This window comes from Motacilla alba, chromosome 22, assembly GCF_015832195.1.
Source record: "Motacilla alba alba isolate MOTALB_02 chromosome 22, Motacilla_alba_V1.0_pri, whole genome shotgun sequence".
Classification (NCBI taxonomy): domain Eukaryota; kingdom Metazoa; phylum Chordata; class Aves; order Passeriformes; family Motacillidae; genus Motacilla; species Motacilla alba.
In genome coordinates, this window is record NC_052037.1 from 2575093 (window position 1) to 2600552 (window position 25460).

The following is a 25460-nucleotide window of genomic DNA, read 5'->3' on the forward strand; positions in this document are numbered from 1 at the left end:
AGGTGAAGAGGAAGGCCCGGCGCGGGGGCTGCGGGATCGCTCCAGCCCCTCCCGAAAATCCCCGAGCCTCAGCTCTGCCCTCGCATCCCGCCACAGCCCGGGAGGCAGCGCCGCGAGTGCTCCGGGAATATCAGCCCCGGGAATATCAACCCCTGGAATATCAGCCCCGGGAATATCAACCCCTGGAATATCAACCCCGGGGATATCAACCCCGGGAATATCAACCCCTGGAGTATCAACCCCGGGAATATCACTCCTTGGAATATCAACCCCTGGAGTATCAACCCCGGGAATATCAACCCCTGGAGTATCAGCCCCGGGAATATCAGTCCTTGGAATATCACTCCTTGGAATATCAACCCCGGGAATATCAGCCCCGGGAATATCAACCCCTGGAATATCAACCTCTGGAGTATCAACCCCGGGAATATCAACCCCTGGAACAATTCCTGGAGCAGCAGCCTCTGGAATATCAGCGCCTGGAGCATCAATCCCTGGAAAATCTTCCCCCGGAGCACCAGCAGCCTCTGGAATTCCCATCCCCGGAGCAGCAGCCCCGGGAGGAGCGAGGGAAGGGCCGCGCATCCCTCCCGGAATCCCCGCGGAGCCCCGGGAGCAGCGCCGGCCGCTCCTCGGAGCGGGGAAATCCCGGGAAGAGCGAGGGAGCGGCGCGGGCAGAGCCCGGCGGGTCGGGAATCGCGGCTCTGGATGATCCCGAGGGAGCTCCAGCCGCAGGAAAAGCAGGAGCAGAATTCCAGGGGACTCAGCAGGAAGAGACGCCTCCCCTGGGGATCCTTATCCCAGGAAAAGCAGGAGCAGAATTCCAGGGCTATTCAGAATGGAGCCTCCTCCCGTGGGGATTCCCATCCCAGGAAAAGCAGGAACAGAATTCCAGGGGTCTCAGCAGGAAGAGATCCCAGAACCGATCCCATCCCAGAATTTGGCTCCTGGCTCCCATTCCCGGCTGCTGCTCCAGGCTCTGATTCCCGCATTCCTTTTTTTTTTCAGGGATTTGTCCCCATTTGCTGCCCCATCCCGCTCCAAAGTGTGCAAAATTTATTATCCATAACAACAGTAAAAAAATAAAAAGGGAATAATCCCAGGGAATGGGGGCCAGGAGTAACAGTCAGTCCTAAAACTGGGAATGACAGACGGGGAAGGACACGGGGAGGAAACTCTGGGACAGACAGAGGAAATTTCGGGATACAGAGAGGAAATTTCGGGACACAGAGAGGAAATTTCGGGACACAGAGCAGCCTGGGTTCACAGTGAAGTGCAGGAATTCCCAATCCCAGGGAAAAGCTGCTGGATCTGTCCAGCCAGGACGTCCCTGAATCCCAACCTTCCCAGGGATTTGGGATCTGGGGAAGTCTCAGCATTCCCTGCTGGATCTGGAGCGGCTCCAGGCTCAGTCCCCCGCTCTCACCAGGATATCCGACAGGTCCTCGGTGCTCTCCAGCTTCAGATTCTGGGAATGGGAAGCAAAAGCTTTGGAATGAAATCCCCTGGGATGAGGTTTGGGAACAATCCCGGCCCCTCCTGCCCTGCCCGGGGGCTTTTCCAGGGAATGGGGGCAGAGCAGGAATTTCCTCATGGGAAGGGCCCCCCGGGGGGGTGGAGTCCCCAATCCCTGCAGGAATTCCAAGGAATTTCTGGATGTGGAAGGAATCCCGGTGGGGATTGGGCTCGTTGTGACCTTGGAGAGCTTTTCCAGCCTCAGGAATTCTGGGATTTTGGGATTCTGTTCCCTTATCCAGAGTCCGGAATGCTCGGGACGGCTCTGAGGGAGCTGGGAATGTTCCCGTTCTCTGGAAAAACTGGGAATGAGCCGAATTCCAGGAAAAACTGGGATGGATGGAAGAAGCTGCATCCCGTGGAATAACCGGGATTGAGCCGCGTTCCGTGGGATCTCCAGGATTTTTGGGAATGAGCTGCATTCCCTGGAATTCCTGGGATTTTTGGGATTGAGCTGCATTCCCTGGAATTCCTGGGATTTTTGGGATTGAGCTGCATTCCCTGGAATTCCCGGGACTCCCTGCTCTCACCTTCTCGTTGGCCAGGTGCAGGAGGCACACGAAGGCCAAGGGCACCGACAGGTTGGTGGCCATGGCAGGAGGAAGCCTGCGGAAAAGCGGGATCGGGATCAGAGCCTGGGAACGCCAGAGCAGCCAGGAATGCCCGGAGCAGGGACTGGGCTCTTCCCCGGGAACACCCGCAGGGCTTTGCCCTGTCCTGGCCCCACTCCCATTCCCACTCGGGATTTTCCCTGTCCCATTCCCATCCCAACATCCAGAGGGATTTTCCCATTCCCATTCGGGATTTTCCCTGTCCCATTCCAATTCCCCTGAAGGATTTTCCCACTCCCGTTCCTATCTGGGATTTTCCCATTCCCATTCCCATCCCAACCCCTGGAGGGATTTTCCCATTATTCCGATTCTGGAATTTTCATTCCCATTTGGGATTTTCCCCGTCCCATTCCCATTTGGGATTTTCCCATTCCCACTATTCCCATTCCCACTATTCCCATTCCCATTATTCCCATTCTGGATTTTCCCATTCCCATTATTCCCATTCCCATATTCCCATTCTCATTATTCCCATTCCCATATTCCCATTCCCATTATTCCCATTCTGGATTTTCCCATTTGGGATTTTCCCATTCCCATATTCCCATTCTGGATTTTCCCATTTGGGATTTTCCCATTCCCATCATTCCCATTCCCATATTCCCATTCCCATATTCCCATTCCCGACCGGTGCAGCAGGTCCTTGGTGAGGTCGCTCAGGATTTTCTCTCCGGCCACCTCGGCATCCGCCTCCTCCCCGGCCTCCTCCCCCTGCTCGGGAACATCCAGGAATGCAGAGCCCCACATTCCAAGGAAAACCCCAGGGAGCCTCAGCCTGTCCCGGCCAAGGGGAAACTTGGGGCTGATCCCATGGAATTGGGGCTGATCCCACGGGATTGGGGTTTATCCCCATGGGATCAGGACTTTTCCCATGGGATTGGGGATGATCCCACGGGATTGGGGCTGATCCCACGGGATTGGGGTTTATCCCATGGGATTGGGGTTTATCCCACGGGATTGGGGCTGATCCCACGGGATTTGGGCTGATCCCACGGGACTGGGGCTGGTCCCACGGGATTGGGGTTTATCCCAGGAGCCGGGAAGGAACCCCCGCAGAATTCCCAGCAGGAATTCCCTTTCCTGACCTGTCCCTGCTCCGTCAGCAGCTCCCACATGTTCCTCTTCAGCCTCCTCATGTCCATCCTCTTGGCTGTCCTGGCGTACTGGATGGGGATCTTATGGATCTGAGGGGGGAATCCGGGATCATCCTCGGGATCATCCTCGGGATCACAGCCACAATGCCCATCATTCCTGATTTTCCACGGGAGTGCAGCCTTGCTGCCAATCCCAATGTTTAATCTGGGAATTGTTCCTCTGGGAATGCCAATCCCAATGTTTAATCCTTTGGGAATGCCAATCCCAGTGTTTAATATGGGAATTGTTCCTCTGGAATGCCAGTCCCAATGTTTAATCTGGGAATTGTTCCTCTGGGAATGTCAATCCTGGCAATCCCTGGAATCACAGGGGTGTCCTGGGATTTTTAACCCTGGAGGTGCTGAGAGGTTTTTGCTCCAGCCCAGCCCAGGGAGGAATTCCCAGTTCTAAGGAGGAATTCCCAGTTCTAAGGAGGAATTCCCAGTTCTAAGGAGGAATTCCCAGTTCTAAGGAGGAATTCCCAACGCCAAGGAGGAATTCCCAGCCCAGTGCTCCCGGGGACCTTGTGGGGCTCGGCGATCAGCTCCAGCTCCCCGCAGCCCGCGCCGTCCCCGCCGTTGATCACGGAGCGCTCCGGGGCCTCGGGATGAGCCGGGAGCGGGAACGGCCCCGCCTGGCCCGGGAATTCCGCGGGATCGGGATCGTCATCGCTGTCAGGGACCTGCCAGGGGACACGGGGGGGACACGGGGGGGACACCGGAGTCTCCTGGGAGGAGCCAGAGGCAGCAGAAGCCGCTCCGAGGGCGGGAATCCCTACCCAGCTTCCCCATGGGATTTGGTTTATCGATGGGATTGGGGCTGATCCCTGTGGGACCGGGGTTTATCCCATGGGATTGGGGTTTATCCCATGGAATTTGGTTTATCCCATGGGATTGAGTTCATCCCCACGGGATTGGGGTTCGTCCCTATGGGATTGGGTTTATTCCCATGGGATTGGGGTCCATCCATGGAATTGGGGTTTATCCCCATGGAACTGGGGCTCATCCCCATGGGATTTGGTTTATCCCATGGAATTGGGGCTCATCCCACGGGATTGGGGCTCACCCTATGAAATCTGGGCTCATCCCCCTGGACCTGGGCCAAGGCTGAAGCCAAGGCAGCTGCAGGGAGCAGAAATCCCAAAGTTTTCCCATCCCTGGGAACGTCCAGGCGGGGCTGGAGTCCCGTTCCCCCCCTCAGGAATTCCCTAGCCACGGATCTGATCCCAGCAGGAGTTGCCCGGTCCCAGGCTGTACCTGCAGGGCAGGGCAGAAGTTGGAGGTGTCGTTGGGGTTGTTGTAGTCGTAATCCTCGATTCCGGCCTCGCTCTCCAAGGCTCCCACCGGATCCGAGCTGGGGCTGAGCTGGGGGAAAACATTCCAAAATATTCCCGGGAAAAGGCAGGGCCTTGGCCCTTCATCCCCCTTCCAGGAGGGTTTGTGGTGAGAGCAGCCCCAGAACATTCCCAGGGTTTGGTGAGGAGAGGTTTGGTGCCGGGAATGGTTCCCTGGGATGACTCCCCGGAATTCTTTCGGGAATCCTCACCTTGAGCAGGGGTTTGAGGAAGAGCTGCCCCAGGCTGTGGGGGTCGTAGTTGAAGTCTGCCGGGAGCGTGGTGCTCCGGCTGTTCTGGCTTTCCAGGATGGATTTGGCCAAAGTTATGGATGCCTGGGAATGGGATTGGACGGCTCCATGGAAAACCAGGAAGCTCCACCAGTTTTCCATGGAAAAACGGGGAGTGTTTAGTCTGGGAAGGGGCAGGGTGGGAGGTGCCCCCCAGGACACGCAGCTGGAGCTGCCAGAATCCCGGGAATTCCAGGCTGCTGTGGGAAAAGGGCTCCATGGGCACCTTGGTCTTCTGGAAATGGGCCTTGAAGTCGATGTCCTCCTGGAAATCCAGCTCAAAAACCTTCCTGGGAATCCTCTGCCGGGAATCCTTCTCCAGGCCTGAGGCTGCAGAGGGAGAGCAGGGAAAAGGGAAAAGGGGTAAGGAAAAGCTTAGAATTCCAGGATTTGAGCCCTTCCCAGCCTGGAATTCCAGGATTGAGCCCTTCCCAGCCTGGAATTCCAGGATTGGGCCCTTCCCAGTCTGGAATTCCAGGATTTGAGCCCTTCCCAGCCCAGAATTCCAGCATTTGAGCCCTTCCCAGCCCAGAATTCCAGGATTCCAGCCCGGAATTCCAGGACTCGCTGCCCTGGGCACTCACGGGGCTGGCGGGGCCGGAAGCGCCAGTGCTCGGGGCCGGCCCACATGGAGAGCACGCGGGGGCTGAAGTAGGAATATTCCCCGGGATTCAGGGACACGTGCAGGCTCAGCGTGCCGATGTCCCCCTCTCCCAGGGGAGCTCCGGTGCTCCTGGAAAAGGAATGGCAGCTGCTCAGAATTCCATCGGCACTCCCGGGATTTGGTATCCCCGTTCAGAATTCCCTGTGTATTCCCAGGATTTGTTATCCCTGCTCAGAATTCCCTGTGTATTCCCAGGATTTGTTATCCCTGTTCAGAATGCCCAGGATTTGTTATCCCAGTTCAGAATTCCCTGTGTATTCCCAGAATTTGTTATCCCAGTTCAGAATTCCCTGTGTATTCCCAGGATTTGTTATCCCTGCTCAGAATTCCCTTGGCATTCCCGGGATTTCCTCCCTGGCACTGGGAATTCCTCCATGGGACAGGGAATTCCTGCGTGGGACAGGGAATTTCCCCCTGGAATTCCAGCCCAGCCCCCAGCCCCACCTCTTGCTGTGGCCCAGGCAGTCTCCGTTGGGCTGGAATTCCCGGCTCCCGTCCCCGGCCGGGGATTCGGGCTGGAATTCAGGCTGGGAAGGGGCCCAGCCCTCGCCCTCCTCGCTGTCGGGATCCAGGTTGGGATCGAAGGCCTGCTCGCTCTTCCGGAACTTCTCCAGGAGCGCCGACACCGACTGCAAGACAGCAGATCCCAGCCTGGATCAGGGATCCTGCTTGGATCGGGAATTCCCACCTGGATTGGGAATGTGGCTCAGGTATTCCCAACCTCACCCTGGAATTCCTAATCTGGCTCAGGGATTCCCACCCACCTCATCGTGGGACTCCTCATCCCACTTGGTGAACAGGAATCCGGCCAGGGAGGAGCAGATCCGGCGTTTTTCCAGGCACGGGGCCAGCAGGGCTGCGGAGAGGTGGGATACAGGGGAATTCCTGGGATCCCAGCAGGAACTCCCACCCGGCTCAGGAATTCCCACCTGGATCAGGAATTCCCAACCTGGCTCAGGAATTCCTTATCTGCCTCAGGACCTCAAACCTCCAAAATTCCTGCAGAGGATCCCAAATTCAGGAATTCCCAACCTTGCTCTGGAATCCCCACCTGGCTCAGGAATCCCCAGACTGGATCATGAATTCCCACCTGGATCAGGAATTCCCACCTGGATCAGGAATTCCTAATCTGGCTCAGGAATTCCCAACCTGGATCATGAATTCCCACCTGGATCAGGACCTCAAACCTCCAAAATTCCTGCAGAGGATCCCAAATTCAGGAATTCCCAACCTTGCTCTGGAATCCCCACCTGGCTCAGGAACTCCCAGCCTGGTTTAGGAATCCCCAACCTGGATCAGGAATCCCTAATCTGCCTCAGGAATTCCCACGTGCCTCAGGACCTCAAACCCCCCACATTCCCAGTTTTCCAGCAGCCTGCAGAGCTCCCAGTTTCCCAGCAGTTTTCCAGATCCCAGGGACGCGAGCAGCGCGGGGAAAGGAGCGGGATAAGGGCAGGAAAAGCAGGGAAAGGCTGGGAAGGGCTGGGAAGGGCTGGGATTCACCTTTGAGGGCCGGCACGGTGGCGGGCTGGGAGCCGGGCAGGGCCGGGCGCTCCGAGGACGGCAGCGGCACCAGGGCCGACGGGAAAAGGAGGCGGCTCTGGAAGCCCGGGCAGCGCAGCCCCGACAGGAAAATGCCGGCGGTGTTGCACTCGTCGAAGGAGGCGACCGCCCGCTGGAACATGGGATCCACCTGGAAAAACGGGAATGGGGATCTGGGGATGGAGCGGGGATCAGGGAATGGAGGGGGGAATCCAGGGAATGGAGGGGGGATCAGGGAATGGAGGGGGGAATGGAGGGGGGATCAGGGAATGGGAATGGAGGGGGGATCAGGGAATGGAGGGGGGATCAGGGAATGGGAATGGAGGGGGGATCAGGGAATGGGAATGGAGGGGGGATCAGGGAATGGGAATGGAGGGGGTATCAGGGAATGGGAAGGAGAATTCAGGAATGGAGGTGGGTATTGGGGAATGGGAATCTGAGAATGGAGATGGATACTGGGGAATGGGAACCAGGGAACGGAGGTGGGAATCAGGAACAGAAAAGCAGGACAGCAGGACAGGGAGGAGGAGGAGCAGGGCAGGAGGATGAGGAGCAGGGCAGGAGGATGAAGAGCAGGGCAGGGAGGATGAGGAGCAGGACGGGGAGGATGAGGAGCAGCCCAGCCCCACCTCGGCCCTGTGGCTGCCCTCGGGCACGTTGATGTTGCTCAGGTTCTGCTCGATGGTTTTGAAGCTTTGCTTCTTCTTCGGCTGAGCCTTCTTGGCAGCCTCGGGGGCTGGGCTGGAGTCTGGCAGAGGAAAAGGGACAAATTCCACCTCAGAAGGGCTGGGATACCCCAGAGGAGGGAGAAAACCTGGAATCTGAACAGCAAACTACGGCAGGCATTGAAATTGCTCAGGATCTGTGGGCACGAGCAACACTCTGCTGGCTTTTTATGGATCCTGCTTGGCAAAAAACTGCCCCTGTTTGGCCCCAAAGCGCAGTCTGAAATCACTGAGCGACAGAGGCAGCTCCTCCTGCCACCCCTCCATGCTCCAGCATCCCAGGAGAACCCACCTGGGATCTCCCAACCCTCGGAAAACCCAATTAACCCAATTCACCCCAAACCTCTTCGGAACTCCCAAAGCGTGCCGAGGCTCCCCCCGATCCTGGGTGGGAAATGAGGGAATTCCCGGGGTTTTTTGGGAGGAGAAGAGGGAATCCCCACCTTCCCGGGGGCTGTCTGGGTCCCTGGCAGGGGCTGGCTCCTTGCCCAGGTGGCCCAGGACCTTGAAGGCGTCGGCGTGCACGGAGTCCACGCGCACGGCGTAGATCTTGGCGCTGGCGTCCAGCGTCCCGGCTGCCACCTGCGGGGACAGGGAATTGCCACTGGATGGGGAAATCCCCACCTGGGGCATCCCAGAGCGACCCCCCCGGCGCTCTGCACCCCCAGGGAAATCAGAATCAATGAATAAAATCCCAGGGAAAGGGTTTAGTGAAAGCTGTGGACTCCCCCAGGGTGTTCTCCCCACAGTTTGGGGTTTTTTTTATTTTGGGATCGCAGCTAAAAATCCTTTAGGGATTGTTCAGAAATGCCAGGTTTGTGCAGTGGTTTTGGTTGGTTAATTGGGGATTTTTTTGGTGAATGTATTAATTAGTGTGGTGGATTTAGCCTTGGTTAATTATTATTCATAATGACGTATATAATAAAATAATCCTTATATAATATTATATTAAATGACATTATATTAAACTACATTGCATTACATTAATTACATTGCATTACATTAATTACATTATATCATATATTATGTAATATATATTAATAAATATGTACATCAAAGATTTATTCATATAATGTATAATTTATAATATATTGTGTATTTATTAGAACGTGTTTATTTTTTGTTGTCAGATAGAATCAGGAGAGGGAAAGAAGGCTTGAAAGCTTCAAAGGGCATAAAGAAAAATGTAATAATTATTGCACCCAATTTATTAAAAAAACAGATTTGTAGAAAATTCTCAAAGCCTGCCAGAAAATTCACACAGTCTGCATCTGTATGCAGAATTTGAGATAAAAAATGCTGATTTAGAAATGCCATGGAATGGACAGATATTGCTGAGAGAGAAATAGAAACAGAAACAAGTTTCAAAAGATGACTTTATAAAAAAAGACTGGATAGTTTGGAGAAACAGAACATTGCAGTAAAACAAAGGGTAATTTTAGATGACTGGCTTTAAGGCCCAGTCTCTGGGTCAGGAAAGGACAGATCCGACAGAGACGAAGCAGCAGCAGCAGCAGGGACCCCTCTGACCTGGAAGTTGGTGAGCTCCGAGTTCTTCTGCTTCAGGATGTCGGTCATGTAATCGATCAGGTGCAGCCCAAAGGCGTTCTTGGTGGTGATTTTCTGCAAGAAAGGACAGCTGGGACCCTTCCCCTGGCCAGGGACACCCTGGGGACCAGGGGACAGCCCGGGTGGCACCAGGCACCGAGGGCACCACCAGCACGGGCATGCCACGGCTTCCTCTTGGAAGAGGAGCGGGCAGAGAATTGGCGGAAATTCAACAGAGAATTGTTTGGAATTCAAATTCAGCTGGGTTGGGATAGCCCTGGACGCTGGCACGGGCTGGAGGTGAGCCCCGGGTGTCTCAAACCCTGCTGCTGAGGGGTTTTAAACCCCGCGGGGCTTAAACAGCCGCCCCGACTCACATTCTCGGTGGAGAGCTTGATGCAGGTGCTGTAGTGCTCCGAGATCTGCGCGTTGGTCCATTGGGGCAGCGGCGGCTGCCAGCTCTCGGTCCTGCGGGACACAGCGGGGTCGGTGTCGGGGCTCTCCCCTCATCCCGGGCCCGGAGGGATCGGTGTCGGGGCTTTCCCCTCATCCCGGGCTCTCCCCTCATCCCGGGCCCAGCGGGACCGGTGTCCGGGCTCTCCCCTCATCCCGGGCTCTCCTCTCATCCCGGGCCCAGCGGGATGGGTGTCCGCGCTCCCCCCTCATCCCGGGCCCAGCGGGATGGGTGTCCGCGCTCCCCCCTCATCCCGGGTCCGGCGGGATCGGTGTCCGGGCTCTCCCCTCATCCCGGGTCCGGCGGGATCGGTGTCCGGGCTCTCCCCTCATCCCGGGATCGGTGTCCGGGCTCTCCCCTCATCCCGGGCCCGGCGGGATCGGTGTCCGGGCTCTCCCCTCATCCCGGGCATCGCGCACCGGCCCTACCTGAGCGACGGGGAGCCGAGGCCCTGCAGAGACGAGTCCACAGCCCTGGAGCGGCGGCGCTGGCGCCTCTCGCGCTCATCGTCGTTGCCCGGGCACTCAGCGAGCACGGGGGTGCCGGTGCTGCCGAGGGCCCGCGGGGTCGGGGAGAGGAAGGCGGCGGCGGTGGCGGCAGCAAGCGGGCTGCGGGCGGCCATGGCAGAGGGCGAGCCCGCCATCGCCGGGGCCGCGCCCCATCGCGCCCGGCAGCCAATCAGCGCGCGGGATGCCCGCCCGGCAGCCAATCAGCGCGCGGCGCGCCCGCCCCTGAGGCGGGTTTGAACGGCGGCGCGCGCTCGGTAACGGTCGTGAGTTCGAAGGGGGCGGGGCTGCGCTCTGAGGGAGCCGTGAGGGGGCCCGGGACGGGACGGGGCGGCCTCGCCGTGTCCCCCTTTTCACCCCCAATTCCGGGGCCGGAGAGGGGTCAGCAGCCTCTGGTGCTGCCCTGGAACCTCCCTGGAAGGAGGAGGAGCCGCCTGAGTAGCGCCGCTTACCCCGGAATCGCTGAGGTTGGAATCTTTGGGGTCACCGAGTCCAAGCTGGGCCCGATCCCCCCCTTGTCACTGAATGCAACGTCCAGGCCTTCCCCTCCAGATGGGTCCCGATATTCCCTTTGCCCTTCCAGGTGTGTTCCCACATCCCCTGTCGCTCTCCAAGGTATATTCCCACATTCCCTGTTGCTCTCCAAGGTATATTCCCACATTCCCTGTCACTCTCCAAGGTATATTCCCACATTCCCTGTCCCTCTCCAAGGTGTATTCCCACATTCCCTGTGACTTCAGGTGCATTCCCACATTTCTTGTTACTCTCCAAGTGCATTGTCACATTCCCTGTCCCTCTCCAAGGTGTACTCCCACATTCCCTGTCACTCTCCAAGGTATATTCCCACATTCCCTGTCCCTCTCCAAGGTATATTCCCACATTCCCTGTGACTTCAGGTGCATTCCCACATTTCTTGTCACTCTCCATGTGCATTCCCACATTTCCTGTCCCTCTCCAGGTGTGTCCCCACATTCCCCGTGACCCTCGCCTGGCTCCAGGTCCCACATCCCTGGGAGACACTCCCGGGAGAGCCCCGAGCTCTGTGCCTGAGGCAAAGCTCCACCAAGAGGGAAGGAAATCCATGGCTTTTCCTTCTGGAGCATCCCTCGTGCTCTGGGAGCTTTAGGAAAAATTTGGGATGGTCTGGATGTGCCAGATCCGCCCCCAAAGCTTGGGAATTCCATTGCATTCCAAAGTTTGGGAAGAGGGGTTTGGCTCCACACCGGGAGCAGGAGCTTTTCCGGCATTCCCAGCCGGAATTTAGGATTTGGGGATGCTGCCGCTGGGTGCCGCCGTTTCTCCCGGCGGTTTTTTCCCGGCCGAGCCGCTGGATGGAGCAGGAGGAAAAGCCGTGGATTGATCTCCGCAGGAATGGTTCCCAGGATTTCCCCTCCCCGCACGGAGCAGCCAAGGGGACACAGAACCATGGAATTGCTGAGGGTGGAAAACACCTTTGGGATCGTTAAATCCGAGGTCCAGCGTGGGATGGGGCCGCGGGATCTCCCGGGGTTGGGGGATAATCCAGATTTAGGGAATGGTGTCCCTATCCAGGATATTCCAGGCTCCCGGGAAGGGCTGATCCAAGGAAACGCCGCCCAGCCCTGTCCCCAGGACGGGAGTGACAGCTGGGTTCCATAGAACCCCTTCCAAACACAGCCGTCCATCAGCCAAGCAAGGACAATCCCATTTCTCCTAAGGAATGTGTGGATTTCGGGTGATCCTTAACCCCCAAATCCCAGTTTGGTTTTGGCTCCTTCTGTCCCTCCGGAGCTGAGCTTGATCCACACTTGGGTTTTTATTCCACACACAACTATGCATCAACCAAACAGAAAATCCCATTTTTCCTAAGGAATGCGTGGATTTAGAGGTGGTCCTTAACCCCTAAATCCCAGTTTTATTTGGCTCCATCCATCCCTCTGCAGCCAGGCTCGATTCCCGCCAGGATGGAGCCGGAGGGATCTCAGCTCTGCTTTCATCCAGCCCCAAAAATGGCAAAGGAATCAACGCTTGGAGCCCGGAATCTCCTTGGAAGAGCAGCCTGGAATCTGCCTGGAAGGTTCCAAGCGCCCGGGAGGCCCCGGCCGATTCCCAAACCTGGAGGATCCGAACCACTTTGGGGTTTTTTGTCCCCCTGATAATTTGGGGGCTGAGCAGTGGGGTCGGTCCCTTCCCTCGGCTGCTCCAGGATAACCGGGAGAGGCTGGAAAATCCCCGGCTGAGTTTGCGATGTGTTTTCCCGGGAGCAGCCCCCGCTTTCCGTGGCTGCTGTAAACAAATCAATCTCTGCAGCTGAGCCCATCCCGGAGGAGACTCCAAGGAATTCTGACAGGTTTTATGCCCGAATAAATCATTCCTGCCCTGGCAACGGCGCTGGATTTTCCCCCGGCATCAGCAGGAACGTTCCCAGATGGAAGAGGGAATTGAGGGAATGGATCACTGTGACAGCAATTGTGTGATCCTTTCTTGGCTCCAGAAATCCCTGCCAGGACTCGATTCCCAGCTCCCCACATTCCAGAGGAGCTTGCATTCCCAAAATCCTGGGAGGATGTGGGGATGCTCCTGGGTGCAGGGAGAGGTTTCCTTCAGGAGCTGCCGAGGCTTTTCCAGCCAGGCTCGGGAAGGGTTTGGGAGGATTTGGGACACCAGGATGTCCCCGTGCTGTGGGGTGACAGACTTGGGAAAAGGGGAGGGAATGGGGATTGGAGACCTTGCCTGGAACGGGCAGGGAATGGGCAGGGAATGACCTCGGAATGGGCAGGGAATCCCACCCTGGGACCAACTGACCATTCCCTGCCCATCCATGGATCATTCCCTGCCCATTCCCTGAGTGGAAGCCTGGAAAAAGCCTGGGATTTGGGATTTCAGGGCATTCTCCCCCTGCTTTACCCTTCCAGGGCTGTGTCCATCCCCTCCAGCCGCGGCTCCAGTGCCGTGAGGGAAAGCTCAGGAGAGGGAAAGGGGTTGGATCTTTCCAAGGTTTCATTGGGAAGCTCTGTTCTGCCCGGCTGCCGCACACGCCGCTCGTATCCAGCTGGGATGGATTCTTTTCCCTTTAGTGGGAGTGCTCTGGAAGAGGCTGGAGTGTCACAGACCTCGGGATGGCCCCAATCCCTGTTCCCTGCTCCTGAGGATGGCCCCAATCCCTTCTCCTTGCCCCTCATTCCCTGGAAATGGCCCCAATCCTTGCCCCTCACTCCCAATGAGCAGTGAGGATCTGACCTTGGTGCTCTCATTCCCTGTGTTTTATCCCCAGTTCTTGTGCCACAAATCCCAGGATTTGATTTCCCAGATTTTTGGTGCCTTGTCCAACCTGGTCTTGGACACTCCCAGTGATCCAGGGGCAGCTCCTCTGGGAATTCCATCCCAGCCCCTCAGGGAGGAATTTCTTCCTAAAAAATCCTGGCTAGAGCGTGGATCCCTCAGGATTCCTTAAATCCTGCAACCCCTCTGTTGCTCCAATGAATAATTAATTTCTAATTAAGCCCATCCTTGAAGCAATTCCCTCGCTCCCCTTTTCCCTTCCTTCCCTCTGGAATTCCCGATGCCCAGGAGGTTCCTCGGCCCTGCAAACACCAAATCTGACTGAATTCCTCATTTCCCACCCCAAAATTCCCCAATCGCTGCTGGCAGCTCCTGCTCAGAGCTCAGTAATTACCAGGGTAATTAACGCTAATTACTGCTGGGAACAAGCTGGAATTCTCCACCCTCCAGGAACCCCAAACCTGCCGGAATCTGCCCCAAAAATGAAACCGGGCATTCCTGAAAAGCGCGAATTCACTTCCCTGCCGACATCCTGAACCCAAATCGTTCCTCCCTGAGCTTTGGTTTTTTGGGAAGCATCCCAGAGCCCCCCGGGTGCCATGGAAACTACGGGATCTGCCCCGGGGAGCCAGGAACCGCCTTGAGTTCCCATTTTTTTTTTATTTTCTGGGATATTTTGGACTCGGCATTAAGCAAACATTTATGCAAAAAACGCTGGAAGGCATCCATGGAAATGAGGCTGAACCAGAGAGGGAATTCAGCGGGATGGGCTCGCTCAGGGCTGCAGATCCCGCTTGGAAAGCACCAAAACCAACAAAATTTGGGTTTTTTTGCGGTCACCCCCTGATTTTGGGGGGTTTCCCGTGGAATTGGAGATGGATGGATAACCCAGAACCTTGGGAACGTGGAATTCCCTTTCTTTGTGTGGCTGAGGGGGATTTTTGTACCTCATTTTATGGGGTGGGGGTGAAATTCCCCATTAGGGACAGCCCCGTTAAAAGGATGGGATGATCCCAATGGATCTATTGGGATCTGAACCCGTATGGGATGGGATGATCCCGGTGGATTCATTGGGATCTGAATCCCGCTGGGAAGGGGATCCAGCCCGGTGTTCACGGGAAGCTCAGCCAGGAACATGTGGATATTTATCCCTTCTCTCCTTTTTCCCGGATAAAATCACTGATGGAAAACCAACAGCCGGAGTTTACCGGGCCCGTGGGATTGAGCTGAGCCCGGGAACGCTGCTTTAATTAAAACCCAGAATTCCAGCCGGCTGGAACCGCCGGCGGGGGCGGGATGCTCCTGCAATTCTCCCCTGGAACGTCCCGCTTGGAAAAGCACGGGTCGCACATTCCTGGTGGAGCAGTGGGATTTGGGGAGCCGGGATCCATCAGGGACACCAGAAACGCCGGGAATCGCCCGGAGAATGGAGCAGCCCTGAGCCCTGCCCACTCTCCACAAAGGATCGGAGCCTTTTCCATGATTTGGGAATCAGTGCCGCACTCCCAGACCTGAATTTGAGGAGGAATTTTGGGAATTGTCCCTTTGCCTTTTTCAGTGACATTTCAGGGCAAACCCCTCATCCATCTTTTTTTATGGAATTTTAGCTTTTCCACCTCTTCCTGCTCCCACCCCTTCTCCCCTCGTTAAGGGATAATGAACCATTCTCCACATCAAAGGAACATTTATCCATGAAAATCCACACTGGGACAATCCCGACAGACAATCCCGAGACGCTTTGGGAAGGACGGTTGGGTTCCCTCTCTCTTGGGATGTTCCCACGGGAAGAACTTCCCAGAAAACTTCCAGCTGCTGCCATCCTGAATTCCCCAGGGATGTCAGAGTCACAGGAATGGGATTTGGGGTGCATATTCCAGCAGGAATGGGATTTGGGGTGGATATTCCAGCAGGAATGGGATTTGGGGTGGATATTCCAGCAGGAATGGGATTTGGGGTGGATATTCCACAGGGGTGGGATTTGGGGTGGATATTCCAGCAGGAATGGGATTTGGAGTGGATATTCCAGCAGGAATGGGATTTGGGGTGGATATTCCAAGGAAAAGGGGGATTCCCATGCTAAACTTCGCATTATAATGGTTGTGTCCATTTTTCAGCTGGACACAGGATTTTGGGGCAGGGTTTGGGAGAGGAATAAATCCCAGAATCCCAGAATGGGGAAGGCTGGAAGGGCCCGTGGTGGGTCCTGAAGGCTGAAAATTGGAATTTTTTTTCAGATTATGGTGATTTTAATGGGAAATAAACCCTGGGAACTCCCAGCCTGGGCTCTGTGACCGCACACAGGGCTCCAGCAAGGACACGGAAATCCCAAAAAACCCAAATCCCACCATTCCCTGTGGGAACACTCTGTAAACAGCGGATCCTGCGCTTCCCTCCTGGAACTCTCGGCCGTGAGGAGCCCTCAGGGACAGAAAACAAAAACAACAATAAAGACGAGGATGGGCGGGGCAGGCCTTGTATCCACAGCAATCCCAGAAAAACGCTCCGAACAATGGGAATGGCTCCCGGATGGATCCTTGGCCGCGGCTTCCAAAGGCGCCGCTGGATCCTTGGCCGCGGCTTCCAAAGGCGCCGCGGTTCTTCTGCCAAACAGACCCAAAGCAGGGCCAGGCCTGTTTGAATCCCAAAATCTGCGCTGTGGCCGATGACTCCCCACGGAGCTGGAAAAAGCCTTTTTGGGATTTTGGGATTCAAGATCCCCCTGGATATCCAGCAGGGAGAATGAAATTAAGGATGGGAGGAGGGAGGTGCAGGATGGGGTCGTTTTCCATGGGGTGGGATGCACCGAGAGGTTCCTCCTGCCTCGCAGAGAGCACGGAAGCGCCGGCCAGCGTTGGAATTCCGGAGGAAAACCCGGCTCTGCCCCGTTCCTGCATCCCCTCCATCTCCAGCCAGGCAGTGAAAACATTCCGGGTGTCCGGCCCCACAACGGAACTCATCCCAAGGAAAAGAGACGGGAAAACAGCACGGGAAACGCTGGCACGGCACAAGCAGGGCGGTGACACTGAGGTGGCACTGAGGGGACATCCCTAGGTCAGGGTGTTGGAGTAGAAGCTGAAGCTCTCGGAGACCGTCTTGGAGTCGCTGCGGGAGGAGCCGTTGGAGGTCATGTCCAGGGAGAGCCGCTCGGCCCGGCCGGGCTCGTCCAGCTCCTCGTCGGCCACGCCGAGCGCCGAGGCCACGGTGGTGGTGTCCATGCGGCTGAGCTTGGACACGGAGCTGTGCGTGTGCAGGAAGCGCGCCGAGCGCAGCTCCAGCCCCTCGTACTCGCCGGCGCTGACCCACGGGCACCACCGGAAGGCGTGCTTGAATCCCACCCGGAACCTGGCCGCAGGGACGGGACAGGCGTGGAATGGGCCAGAGGGGTGGGATGGACGCGGAAAGACGTGGAGATGGCCAAAGGAATTGGGATGGAGATGGACAAAGAAATGGGGTGGAGGTGGACAAATAAATTGTTATGGAGATGGCCAAAGAAATTGGGATGGAGATGGTCAAAGGAACGGGATGGACATGGCCAAAGGAAAGAGGAAAGACGTGGAAATGGACAAAGGAAGGGGAAGATAAAACTGAGCTTTTCTGAACATGACAAAATTGCGATCTTTCACTGCGGAGAGGAAAAAGCCTCCGAGAAATGAAAAATCCAAGAAATGGAAAAACCCCCTGAGAAATGGAAAAAAATCCTTGAGAATTGGAAAACCCACTGAGAAATGGAAAACCCCCCATAAACCCCAATTAGGAGTTGGGATCGTTTCAGTTGATGTTTGCCCTCAAAATCCACAAGGATTCAGAAAGACTCCAGGTGAGAACTGTGCCACCCCCACCTCTGCTGGAAGCGGCAGAGGGCGGGACAGAGCCATCCCAGAAAACCCCATCCACGCTCTCCTCCGGGACCCCGCTCCGCGTTCCCGAGCTCCGCGGCGCTCCCACCTGTCGTTGAGGCAGCAGTAGATGATGGGGTTGTACATGGTGGAGCTCATGGCCAGCCACATGACGGCCAGGTAGACCTGCTGGATGAAGCTCTGCAGGTACCACTGGGGCCGCAGGTACTGCAGCGTGAAGTAGACGTGGTAGGGCAGCCAGCAGAGCGCGAAGGTGCACACCACCATGATCATCATCTTCACCACCTGCCGCGGGAGAGAGCCAGCCTGCAGCCATTCCAGCCTCGGGAATGGCCTTTGGGATTGGCCAGGAATTCTGGATCCAGCCCCTCCCGGAATTCCTCACCTTGTGGAGATTGGCCAGGAATTCTGGATCCAGCCCCTCCCAGAATTCCTCACCTTCCTCTTGGCCAACACATGCTCATGGTTGGGATTGGCCAGGAATTCTGGATCCAGCCCCTCCTGGTGTTCCTCACCTTGTGGAGATTGGCCAGGAATTCCGGATCCAGCCCCTCCTGGAGTTCCTCACCTTGTGGAGATTGGCCAGGAATTCTGGATCCAGCCCCTCCTGGTGTTCCTCACCTTGTGGAGATTGGCCAGGAATTCCAGATCCAGCCCCTCCTGGAGTTCCTCACCTTGTGGAGATTGGCCAGGAATTCTGGATCCATTCCTCACCTTCCTCTTGGCCGACACCTGCTCGTGGTAGCGGTCGGAGGAGTCCCCGGGGATGGCGCTGGCCCAGAGCGTGCGGCCGACGGCGGCGTAGGCGCAGCCGATCACCAGCAGCGGCAGCAGGTACAGCAGGACCGTCATGGAAAAGTGGTACCTGGAAAAAAACGGGATAATCCATGAGGATCCAGCAGGATGGACATGGAGAAATGGTGGGACCAGGAAAAAACTGGGATAATCCCTGAGGATCCAGCAGGACGGTCATGGAGAAATGGTGGGACCAGGAAAAAACCGGGATAATCCCTGAGGATCCAGCAGGATGGTCATGGAAAAATGGTGGGACCAGGAAAAAACTGGGATAATCCGTGAGGATCCAGCAGGATGGACATGGAAAAATGGTGGGATCAGGAGAAATGGTGGGACCTGGAAAAATGGGATAATCCTTTAGGATCCAGCAGGATAGACATGGAAAAGTAGGACCTGGGAAAAAAACAGGGTAATCCCTGAGGATCCAGCACTGGGAATGCCATGGGAATTCTGGGAATGCCATGGGAATTCTGGGAATGCCGTGGATCAGTGAGGACTTCTGCTAGAGAGAAGTTGGTTTAAATGGAAATCCGATAATTCCGGGTTTAAGCACAGGAGGGGACGGAGGCTCCGACCCTCCGGAAAATCCTGGAAAATCCTCTCTTCCCTAAAACCTGAGTCCACAAACGCGGCTGGTGCCGGCCTGGAAATCTTCCCAAATCCTGCCAGGTTAGCGGGAATCTTATTCCCAAGGCTTTGGGACCTCTGGGTGGATTTTTGGGGTCCACTCCCAGCTCCTGCATCTTTCCAAGGATCTGGACTCCAATCCAGGCCCTGCTCCTCTTCCCAGGAGCTCGGATTGAATCCTGGCTCCGGAGGGTGAGGAGCGGCTCCGGGAATTCTCCCGCGGGGAGCGGGGCTGGCCCTGGCCCCGCTGCTGCTCGCTACCGCAATCTGATTTTCCCGGCCCTAATTCCATTTGGGATGGCCTTGGCGGGGCTGGATTCTGTTTGCCTCATTCCAGAGGCGTCGCGGCGGCTCCGCAGGAGGATTTTGTTGCGGTTCCCATGGAATTCCGGATCCTCAGAGCACTGCAGGAATGTCTGGAGGAGCTGCGGGATAACGTCAGCAGCGCAGAGCCCCGTTCCCAGAGGGGTCTGGGCTCTGAGAGCCGCTCCAGACAGCTCTGGGAATTCTTTTGGGATGCCGGGCATGGAAAAGCACTGGGAATTGTTCTGCCTGCAGCATTCCCAGGATTGCAGCACTCCGGGAGATTTGGGGTTTGCAGCTGGAAGGGTTTTAGGGTCTGGTGCAGGATGGAGGATCCCGTGGGGATCGCGGGATGCCGGAGGACGGAACTGCCACCTCCTTTTCCCTGGGAATCCCGGGAATGTTGGCATGGAAGGGATGTCCCTGAATTCCCAGGGGATCCAGGGGCTGCTTCTCCCTTCCCTCAAAACCCCAACCAGAATTCCGGATCCCTTTGGGAAGCGGGGATCGACAGCTGGATCGAATCCCGCAGAATTCTCAGCTCTGGCTGAAACCAGGGATGTTTTCCAGGGAAAAGCCAGCTCTGGTACCCTCTGCACACCAGGCTTGTGCTCCCCAGAGGTTTTCCAAAGGAATTCCCTCCCAAAGTGTTGGAATTCTCCTGTTTTCCCTGGTTTTCCCTCCTGTTTTCTCTTGGAAACTGGAAAAAGGACGGAATTTTTTCCTCCCAGCACCACAAACGGAGCAGCTGCCACCGGAGCATTCCCGGAATATCCACTCCGAGGCCACGGAGCGGGGAAGGGCCGGAACGGCGCCTCTGGAATGACCCAAACACCTGTCCCGAGTTATTTAGGGCAGGAAAATCCCATCCCGGGATCTGCTCACGGGATTCCCGAGGACTGGAGATGCCACTGAGTTCCTCCCAATCCCCAAATTCTTTGGGATTTGCCCATCCCAAAGCTGCCAGGGTCTCCTTTCCCACTTTTCCCACTTTTCCCGAGCGCGGGATGCGGATCCCTTGCGGATTTAACGGCGCCGTTCCCCTTTGGGACCAGCCTTTGGAAAAGCCACCAGAATAATCCATCCCAATCAGCAGCTGCCTCATTCCAGGCTGGGAATCTGGGAATATTCTGGGATGGAAGGGGCCCCCGAGGACAGAACGGTGCCACTCCGGGAATGCGGTGACAAAGGACACGGGGAGGGTTTGGCACTGGCTACTCCTGGATCTGACAACTGGCCCGGAATTCCAGAGCGGAATTCCACAGCCCCAGTTCCTCCCTCCTCAGGGCTGGAGATCACAAGCTCCTTTTTCATTCCCTTCTTTATTCCCTTTTTCATTCCCTTCTTTATTCCCATTTTTATTCCCGTTTTTTGTTCTTCCCCCCACTTTTTTTCCTCAACCCCTGACGTTTAACTCCCCTTGGCAAACCATTCCCAGCCCCTTTGGAAATTCGGGAGTTCCTTTCCCTTCCCTTCCTTTTCCCCTCTTCTTTTCCTCTTCTTTCCCTCTTTCCCCCCTCTTTTTTTCCTCCTTTTATTTTACTTTTCCCTTTCCCCCCTCCATTCCCCTGTTTTTCCTCGTTCCCATCCTGTTTTCCCTCGTTCCCACCCCATTTTCCCCATTCCCACCCCATTTTTCCCCTCTCCTACCCCGTTTTTCCCCATTCCCACCCCGTTTTCCCCATTCCCACCCCATTTTTCCCCATTCCCACCCCATTTTTCCCCATTCCCATCCAGTTTTTCCCCATTCCCACCCCGTTTTCCCCATTCCCACCCCATTTTTCCCCATTCCCACCCATTTTTCCCCATTCCCACCCCGTTTTTCCCATTCCCACTCACGTTTTCCCGGACATGGCTCCGCCGGGCTCCGGCCACTCCACGAGGCAGACGAAACGTCCCGGGAGCTCGGCGGTGACGGAGAAATATCCCTGGGGAAAGGCCAGCAGGAGCGCCAGCAGCCAGATCAGCCCGATCAGAGCCTTGGTGGCCGCGGCCGAGAGGCGCGGCCGGAGCGGGTGGATGATGGCCATGTACCTGTGCGGGAAAAACGGGAAAATCCCGGGGTTCCGGGTCTGGGAACAGCGGGAATCAGGGCTGGAAAATCCCGGGGTTCTGGGTCTGGGAACAGCGGGAATCAGGGATGGAAAATCCCAGTGTTCCAGCTTTGGGAACAGCGGGCATTAGGGCTGGAAAATCCTGGGGTTCCAGGTCTGGGAACAGTGGGAATAAAGGCTGGAAAATCCTGGGGTTCCAGGTCTGGGAACAGTGGGAATAAAGGCTGGAAAATCCCAGAGTTCCCTTTGGGAAAAGCAGAAACATGGCTGGAAAATCCCAATGTTCCAGCTTTGAGAACAGTGGGAATTAAGGCTGGAAAATCCTGGGATTCCTTTCGGGAAAAGTGGGAATTGGGGCTGGAAGATCCCAGGTTCCCTTTGGGAACAGTGGGAATGGGAGCTGGGAAATCCCAGTGTTCCCTTTAGGAAAAGAAAGGATGGGGCAGGAATTTGGGAGCCCAGGGAGCTGCCAGGCCCTGAACTCTTTGGGATTTTCCTGAGGCACTTCCCGCAGTGCCAGCCCCGATCCCGAATTTCCTGCCATTGTCCCGAGTGTTCGGAACAACTTCCGTCTGTTTTTCTTTCGTGCCCGGGGCTGGAGCAGCTCCAGGGGAAGGAGGGGATGGAGAAACTTCCAGTGAAAATCCCGCATGGATCCACGATGGATCCCGCAAAAAATCCCACGGGGGATTCCCGGGGAGCCCTGGGTTCCCCTGGATCCTGGGAAGTGCCCAGGGCTGGGGTTTGGGGCAGCCTGGGGTAGGGAAGGTGGCACTGGGTGGGATTTGAGGTCCTTCCCAATCCCACCCGTTCCAGGATTTTGGGAATGCGAGTCTCGTTCCGTGCCGCTTCCCTGATTTTTGGTGGGAATTGGGAATTCCAGCCCAATTGCGGCTCTGACTGGAACCCCAACCCTGCCCTGCTGCTCCCGAACCCGGCCCTGCCCCTTCCCAATCCCAGCTCTGCCCATTCCCAATCCCATTCCCAGCTCTCCCCAGTCCCATTCCCAGCTCTCCCCATTCCCAATCCCAGCCCTGCCCCTTCCCAATCCCAGCTCTGCCCATTCCCAATCCCATTCCCAGCTCTGCCCATTCCCAATCCCGGCTCTGCCCATTCCCAATCCCATTCCCAGCTCTCCCCATTCCCATTCCCAGCTCTCCCCATCCCCATTCCCATTCCCAGCTCTCCCCATTCCCATTCCCAGCTCTCCCCGTTCCCATTCCCAGCTCTCCCCATTCCCAATCCCAGCTCTCCCCAATCCCAATCCCAGCTCTGGGAACTGGGAATCCTCCCTTCCAGGCTCCTGGAACAAATTCCAGCTTTTCCTGCCTTTCAGCTCCATTGTCAGCTCCCAGCCACAGGAAAAAGAGGAATTTTCCCAACCTTTGGAGGGGCTGAGGATGGGATTTATGGGATTTGGGATTTGTTCCCTTTCCCATTCCTGGCTGGAATTTGGGATGCAGTTGGAGCTGCAGCTTCCAGGTGGGAGCCTGGATTTTTTTTTTTTTTTCTTTTGGGAAAACCGAGCCTCTCTTCAGGATTTGCAGGTGCAGGAATATTTTTTGGGAATGCTAATCCTCAAAAAATTCCAGCCCCAGCCTCCCGGACCTCCCTGTTTTACTGCAGCTTCCCTGGGCTTGCTTTCCTGGAATTTTCAGGGTGGATCAAAGGCTGTAAATTAAATTATTCACCCCAAAAAGAATCCTTGGAATTCATCCCAGTCCCAAAGGGGCTTTTCCAGCTGATCCCACGGATCCTCCTGGAACAGCACCATGGGAGAGGAGCTGGAAATATCCCGGGTTTTATTGATGATTGCCTCAGTTCCCGTGGATTTTAGGGAGAGGATTTGGTGACAAAACCAAACCCGGGGCTGTTTTTGTCGCCCGTGGAGCCTCACCCACCCCCGGCCCTGCTTCCCACAGGGAATTCCGGAGCCAGCAGCTCCAGAGGCACTGGAAAAGGGCAGGAAAAGCATCCTCCCCCCCGGATCCCTGCCAGAATTCCCTTTATTCCCTGGGAGCAGGCACAGGTGCAGAGCCTGGCTGGCTCCGGGAATGGGGCCTTGGAAAAATCCAGGAGGCTCGGAGGGAGCCACGGGGCGGCTCCGGAGCCGGGATTTTCCTGGGGCTCCAGGGGGAAATGTCCCTGACCCCAGATTCCTGGGGGGTCCGGGGGATTGGGGTCCCCCAGTGCCACTGGGATCCAGCAGAGCTTGGGACCACGGCCCCAGGGGGATCTGGGATCCAGCTGAGCTTGGGACCATGGCTCCAGTGGGATCTGGGACGCAGCTGAACTTGGGATCATGGCTCCAGTGGGATCTGGGACGCAGCTGAACTTGGGATCATGGCTCCAGTGGGATCTGGGACGCAGCTGAACTTGGGATCATGGCTCCAGTGGGATCTGGGATCTAGCTGAGCTTGGGATCACGGTGCCAGTGGGATCTGGGATCACAAATCCAGAGGGAGCTGGGATCCAACTGAGTTTGGGATCACAGCTTCAGTGGGATCTGGGATCTGGCAGAGCTTGGGATCGTGGTGCCAGTGGGATCTGGGATTCAGCTGAGCTTGGGATCACGGCTCCAGTGGGATCCGGCAGGAATTGGGCAGGGAAAATCCAACCCTGGTCACTGACCTGTCCCCAAACCAGCCAGGAGTGACCCGCCACTGACCTGTCCCCAGCTCCAGGCAGGAGTGACCTGCCACTGACCTGTCCCCAGCTCCAGGCAGGAGTGACCCACCACTGACCTGTCCAGCGCGATGGCCGTCATGGAGTAGATGCTGGCGAAGACGGCGGCGATGGGGAAGAAGTTGTGGAAGCGGCAGTAGGCGGCCCCGAAGTACCACTCGTTGTGCACAGCGTAGCTGAAGTTCACCACGGTGTTGAGCGCGGCCATGGAGGCCTCGGCGAAGGCCAGGTTCACCAGGAAGTAGTTGGTGACCGTGCGCATCCGCTTGTGCACCAGGATGATCCACATGACCACGGCGTTGCCCACCACGGCCACCACCACGATGAGCGCGTAGGCCACGGCCCACAGGGCCACCTGCCACGGCGGCTGCACGAACGGGTTGGCCCAGGACTCGTTCAGGGAGGCGTTGAGGGGCTCCAGCTCCAGCTCGGCCACCAGCGGCGGGGACTCATCCATGGCCACAGGAGACCGGGGTGAGGGACCTCCTGATCAGCAAAGCTGGGGTGAGGGACCTCCTGCTCAGAAAACTGGGGTGAGGGACCTCCTGATCACCGAAACTGGGGTGAGGGACCTGGTCAGTGAAACTGGGGTGAGGAACCTCCTGATCAGCAAACTGGGGTGAGAGACCTCCTGATCAGCAAGATTGGGGTGAGGGACCTCCTGATCAGCGAAACTGGAGTGAGGAACCTCCTGCTCAGAAAACTGGGATGAGGAACCTCCTGATCAGCAAATCTGGGGTGAGGAACCTCCTGGCTCAGCCAGTTTGGGGTGCAGGGACCTCCTCATTCAGGATGCAGCAAGGTCAGGACTTGGCAAGATTGGGGTGCAGGGGCCTCCTGGTTTAGGGTGCAGATCCTTCCTGGATCAGCCAGTTTGGGGTGCAGGGCCCTGCTGGCTCAGCCACTTTGGGGTGCATGGCTGCTTCAGGGCATGGGCACCTCCCAGTGTGGGCGCAGCAGGTTTGGGGTGCAGGACCCGTCTGGGTCAGGGTGCGGCAGGTTTGGGGTTCCGGTCCCTCTGGTGTCCAGGGGCAGCTGGAGCCGGGAGTGCGGCCATGGCACGGCTGGTTGGGGGTGTGGATCCCGCCCGGTTCGGGGTGCAGGTCCCCCCCGGTTCGGGGTGTGGATCCCGCCCGGTTCGGGGTGCAGGTCCCGCCCGGTTCGGGCACGGCTGGCTCGGGCTGCGGGGCTGGTTCAGGGTCCGGGTCCCTCCGGGCTCAGCTGCGGCTTCCCCAGGGCTTGGGTTCCTACCGGTTCGGGATGCGGGTCCTGCCCGGTTCGGGATGCGGGTCCTGCCCGGTTCGGCTCCGGACTGGGATGCAGGTGCAGCAGAGCAGCTGCAGATCCCTCCCGGGTCGGGATTCAGGCGGTTCGGGAAGCAGCCGGTTCAGGATGCGGCTCCTCTCGGTACCTGCTGCAGCCGGTTCGGGATGCAGAATCCCGCTCGGTTCGGGATGCAGATTCCCCGGTTCGGGATGCGGATTCCCCGGTTCGGGATGCGGATTCCCGCTCGGTTCGGTTCCGGATGCAGTCTGTTCGGGATGCAGGCGGTTCCG

The 25460-nt window shown here is 57.0% G+C and overlaps 2 protein-coding genes across 2 annotated transcripts; both read right to left on the reverse strand.

Moving 5' to 3' along the window:
• Positions 1–629: 629 nt before the first annotated feature.
• On the reverse strand, positions 630–10449 carry NCAPH (non-SMC condensin I complex subunit H). Its single transcript, XM_038160303.1, has 17 exons — positions 10245–10449; positions 9740–9830; positions 9345–9437; positions 8258–8396; positions 7719–7837; positions 7051–7240; positions 6312–6403; positions 5992–6176; positions 5468–5616; positions 5110–5213; positions 4806–4928; positions 4517–4624; positions 3784–3942; positions 3212–3310; positions 2755–2837; positions 2046–2121; positions 630–1468 (listed from the first exon to the last, which is right to left on the reverse strand). The coding sequence occupies exons 1-17, from the start codon at positions 10436–10438 to the stop codon at positions 1409–1411; spliced, it is 2064 nt and encodes a 687-aa protein (XP_038016231.1). The 5' UTR covers positions 10439–10449; the 3' UTR covers positions 630–1408.
• Positions 10450–15608: 5159 nt separating this feature from the next.
• On the reverse strand, positions 15609–24417 carry TACR1 (tachykinin receptor 1). Its single transcript, XM_038160537.1, has 5 exons — positions 23964–24417; positions 21005–21199; positions 18155–18305; positions 17529–17725; positions 15609–16925 (listed from the first exon to the last, which is right to left on the reverse strand). The coding sequence occupies exons 1-5, from the start codon at positions 24359–24361 to the stop codon at positions 16631–16633; spliced, it is 1236 nt and encodes a 411-aa protein (XP_038016465.1). The 5' UTR covers positions 24362–24417; the 3' UTR covers positions 15609–16630.
• Positions 24418–25460: the final 1043 nt, after the last annotated feature.

Excerpts from the sequence above, each read along its gene's own strand:
- NCAPH (XM_038160303.1), bottom strand. The coding sequence starts at position 10,438 with ATGGCCGCCCGCAGCCCGCTTGCTGCCGCCACCGCCGCCGCCTTCCTC. Across the intron at positions 7,838-8,257 it reads CCCAGACAGCCCCCGGGAAG|ACTCCAGCCCAGCCCCCGAG; the intron begins GTGGGGATTCCC and ends TTCCTCTGCCAG. Across the intron at positions 1,469-2,045 it reads TGCACCTGGCCAACGAGAAG|AATCTGAAGCTGGAGAGCAC; the intron begins GTGAGAGCAGGG and ends TCCCATTCCCAG.
- TACR1 (XM_038160537.1), bottom strand. The coding sequence starts at position 24,361 with ATGGATGAGTCCCCGCCGCTGGTGGCCGAGCTGGAGCTGGAGCCCCTC. Across the intron at positions 17,726-18,154 it reads AGGTGTCGGCCAAGAGGAAG|GTGGTGAAGATGATGATCAT; the intron begins GTGAGGAATGGA and ends CTCCCGCGGCAG. Across the intron at positions 16,926-17,528 it reads TACTGCTGCCTCAACGACAG|GTTCCGGGTGGGATTCAAGC; the intron begins GTGGGAGCGCCG and ends CCCTGCGGCCAG.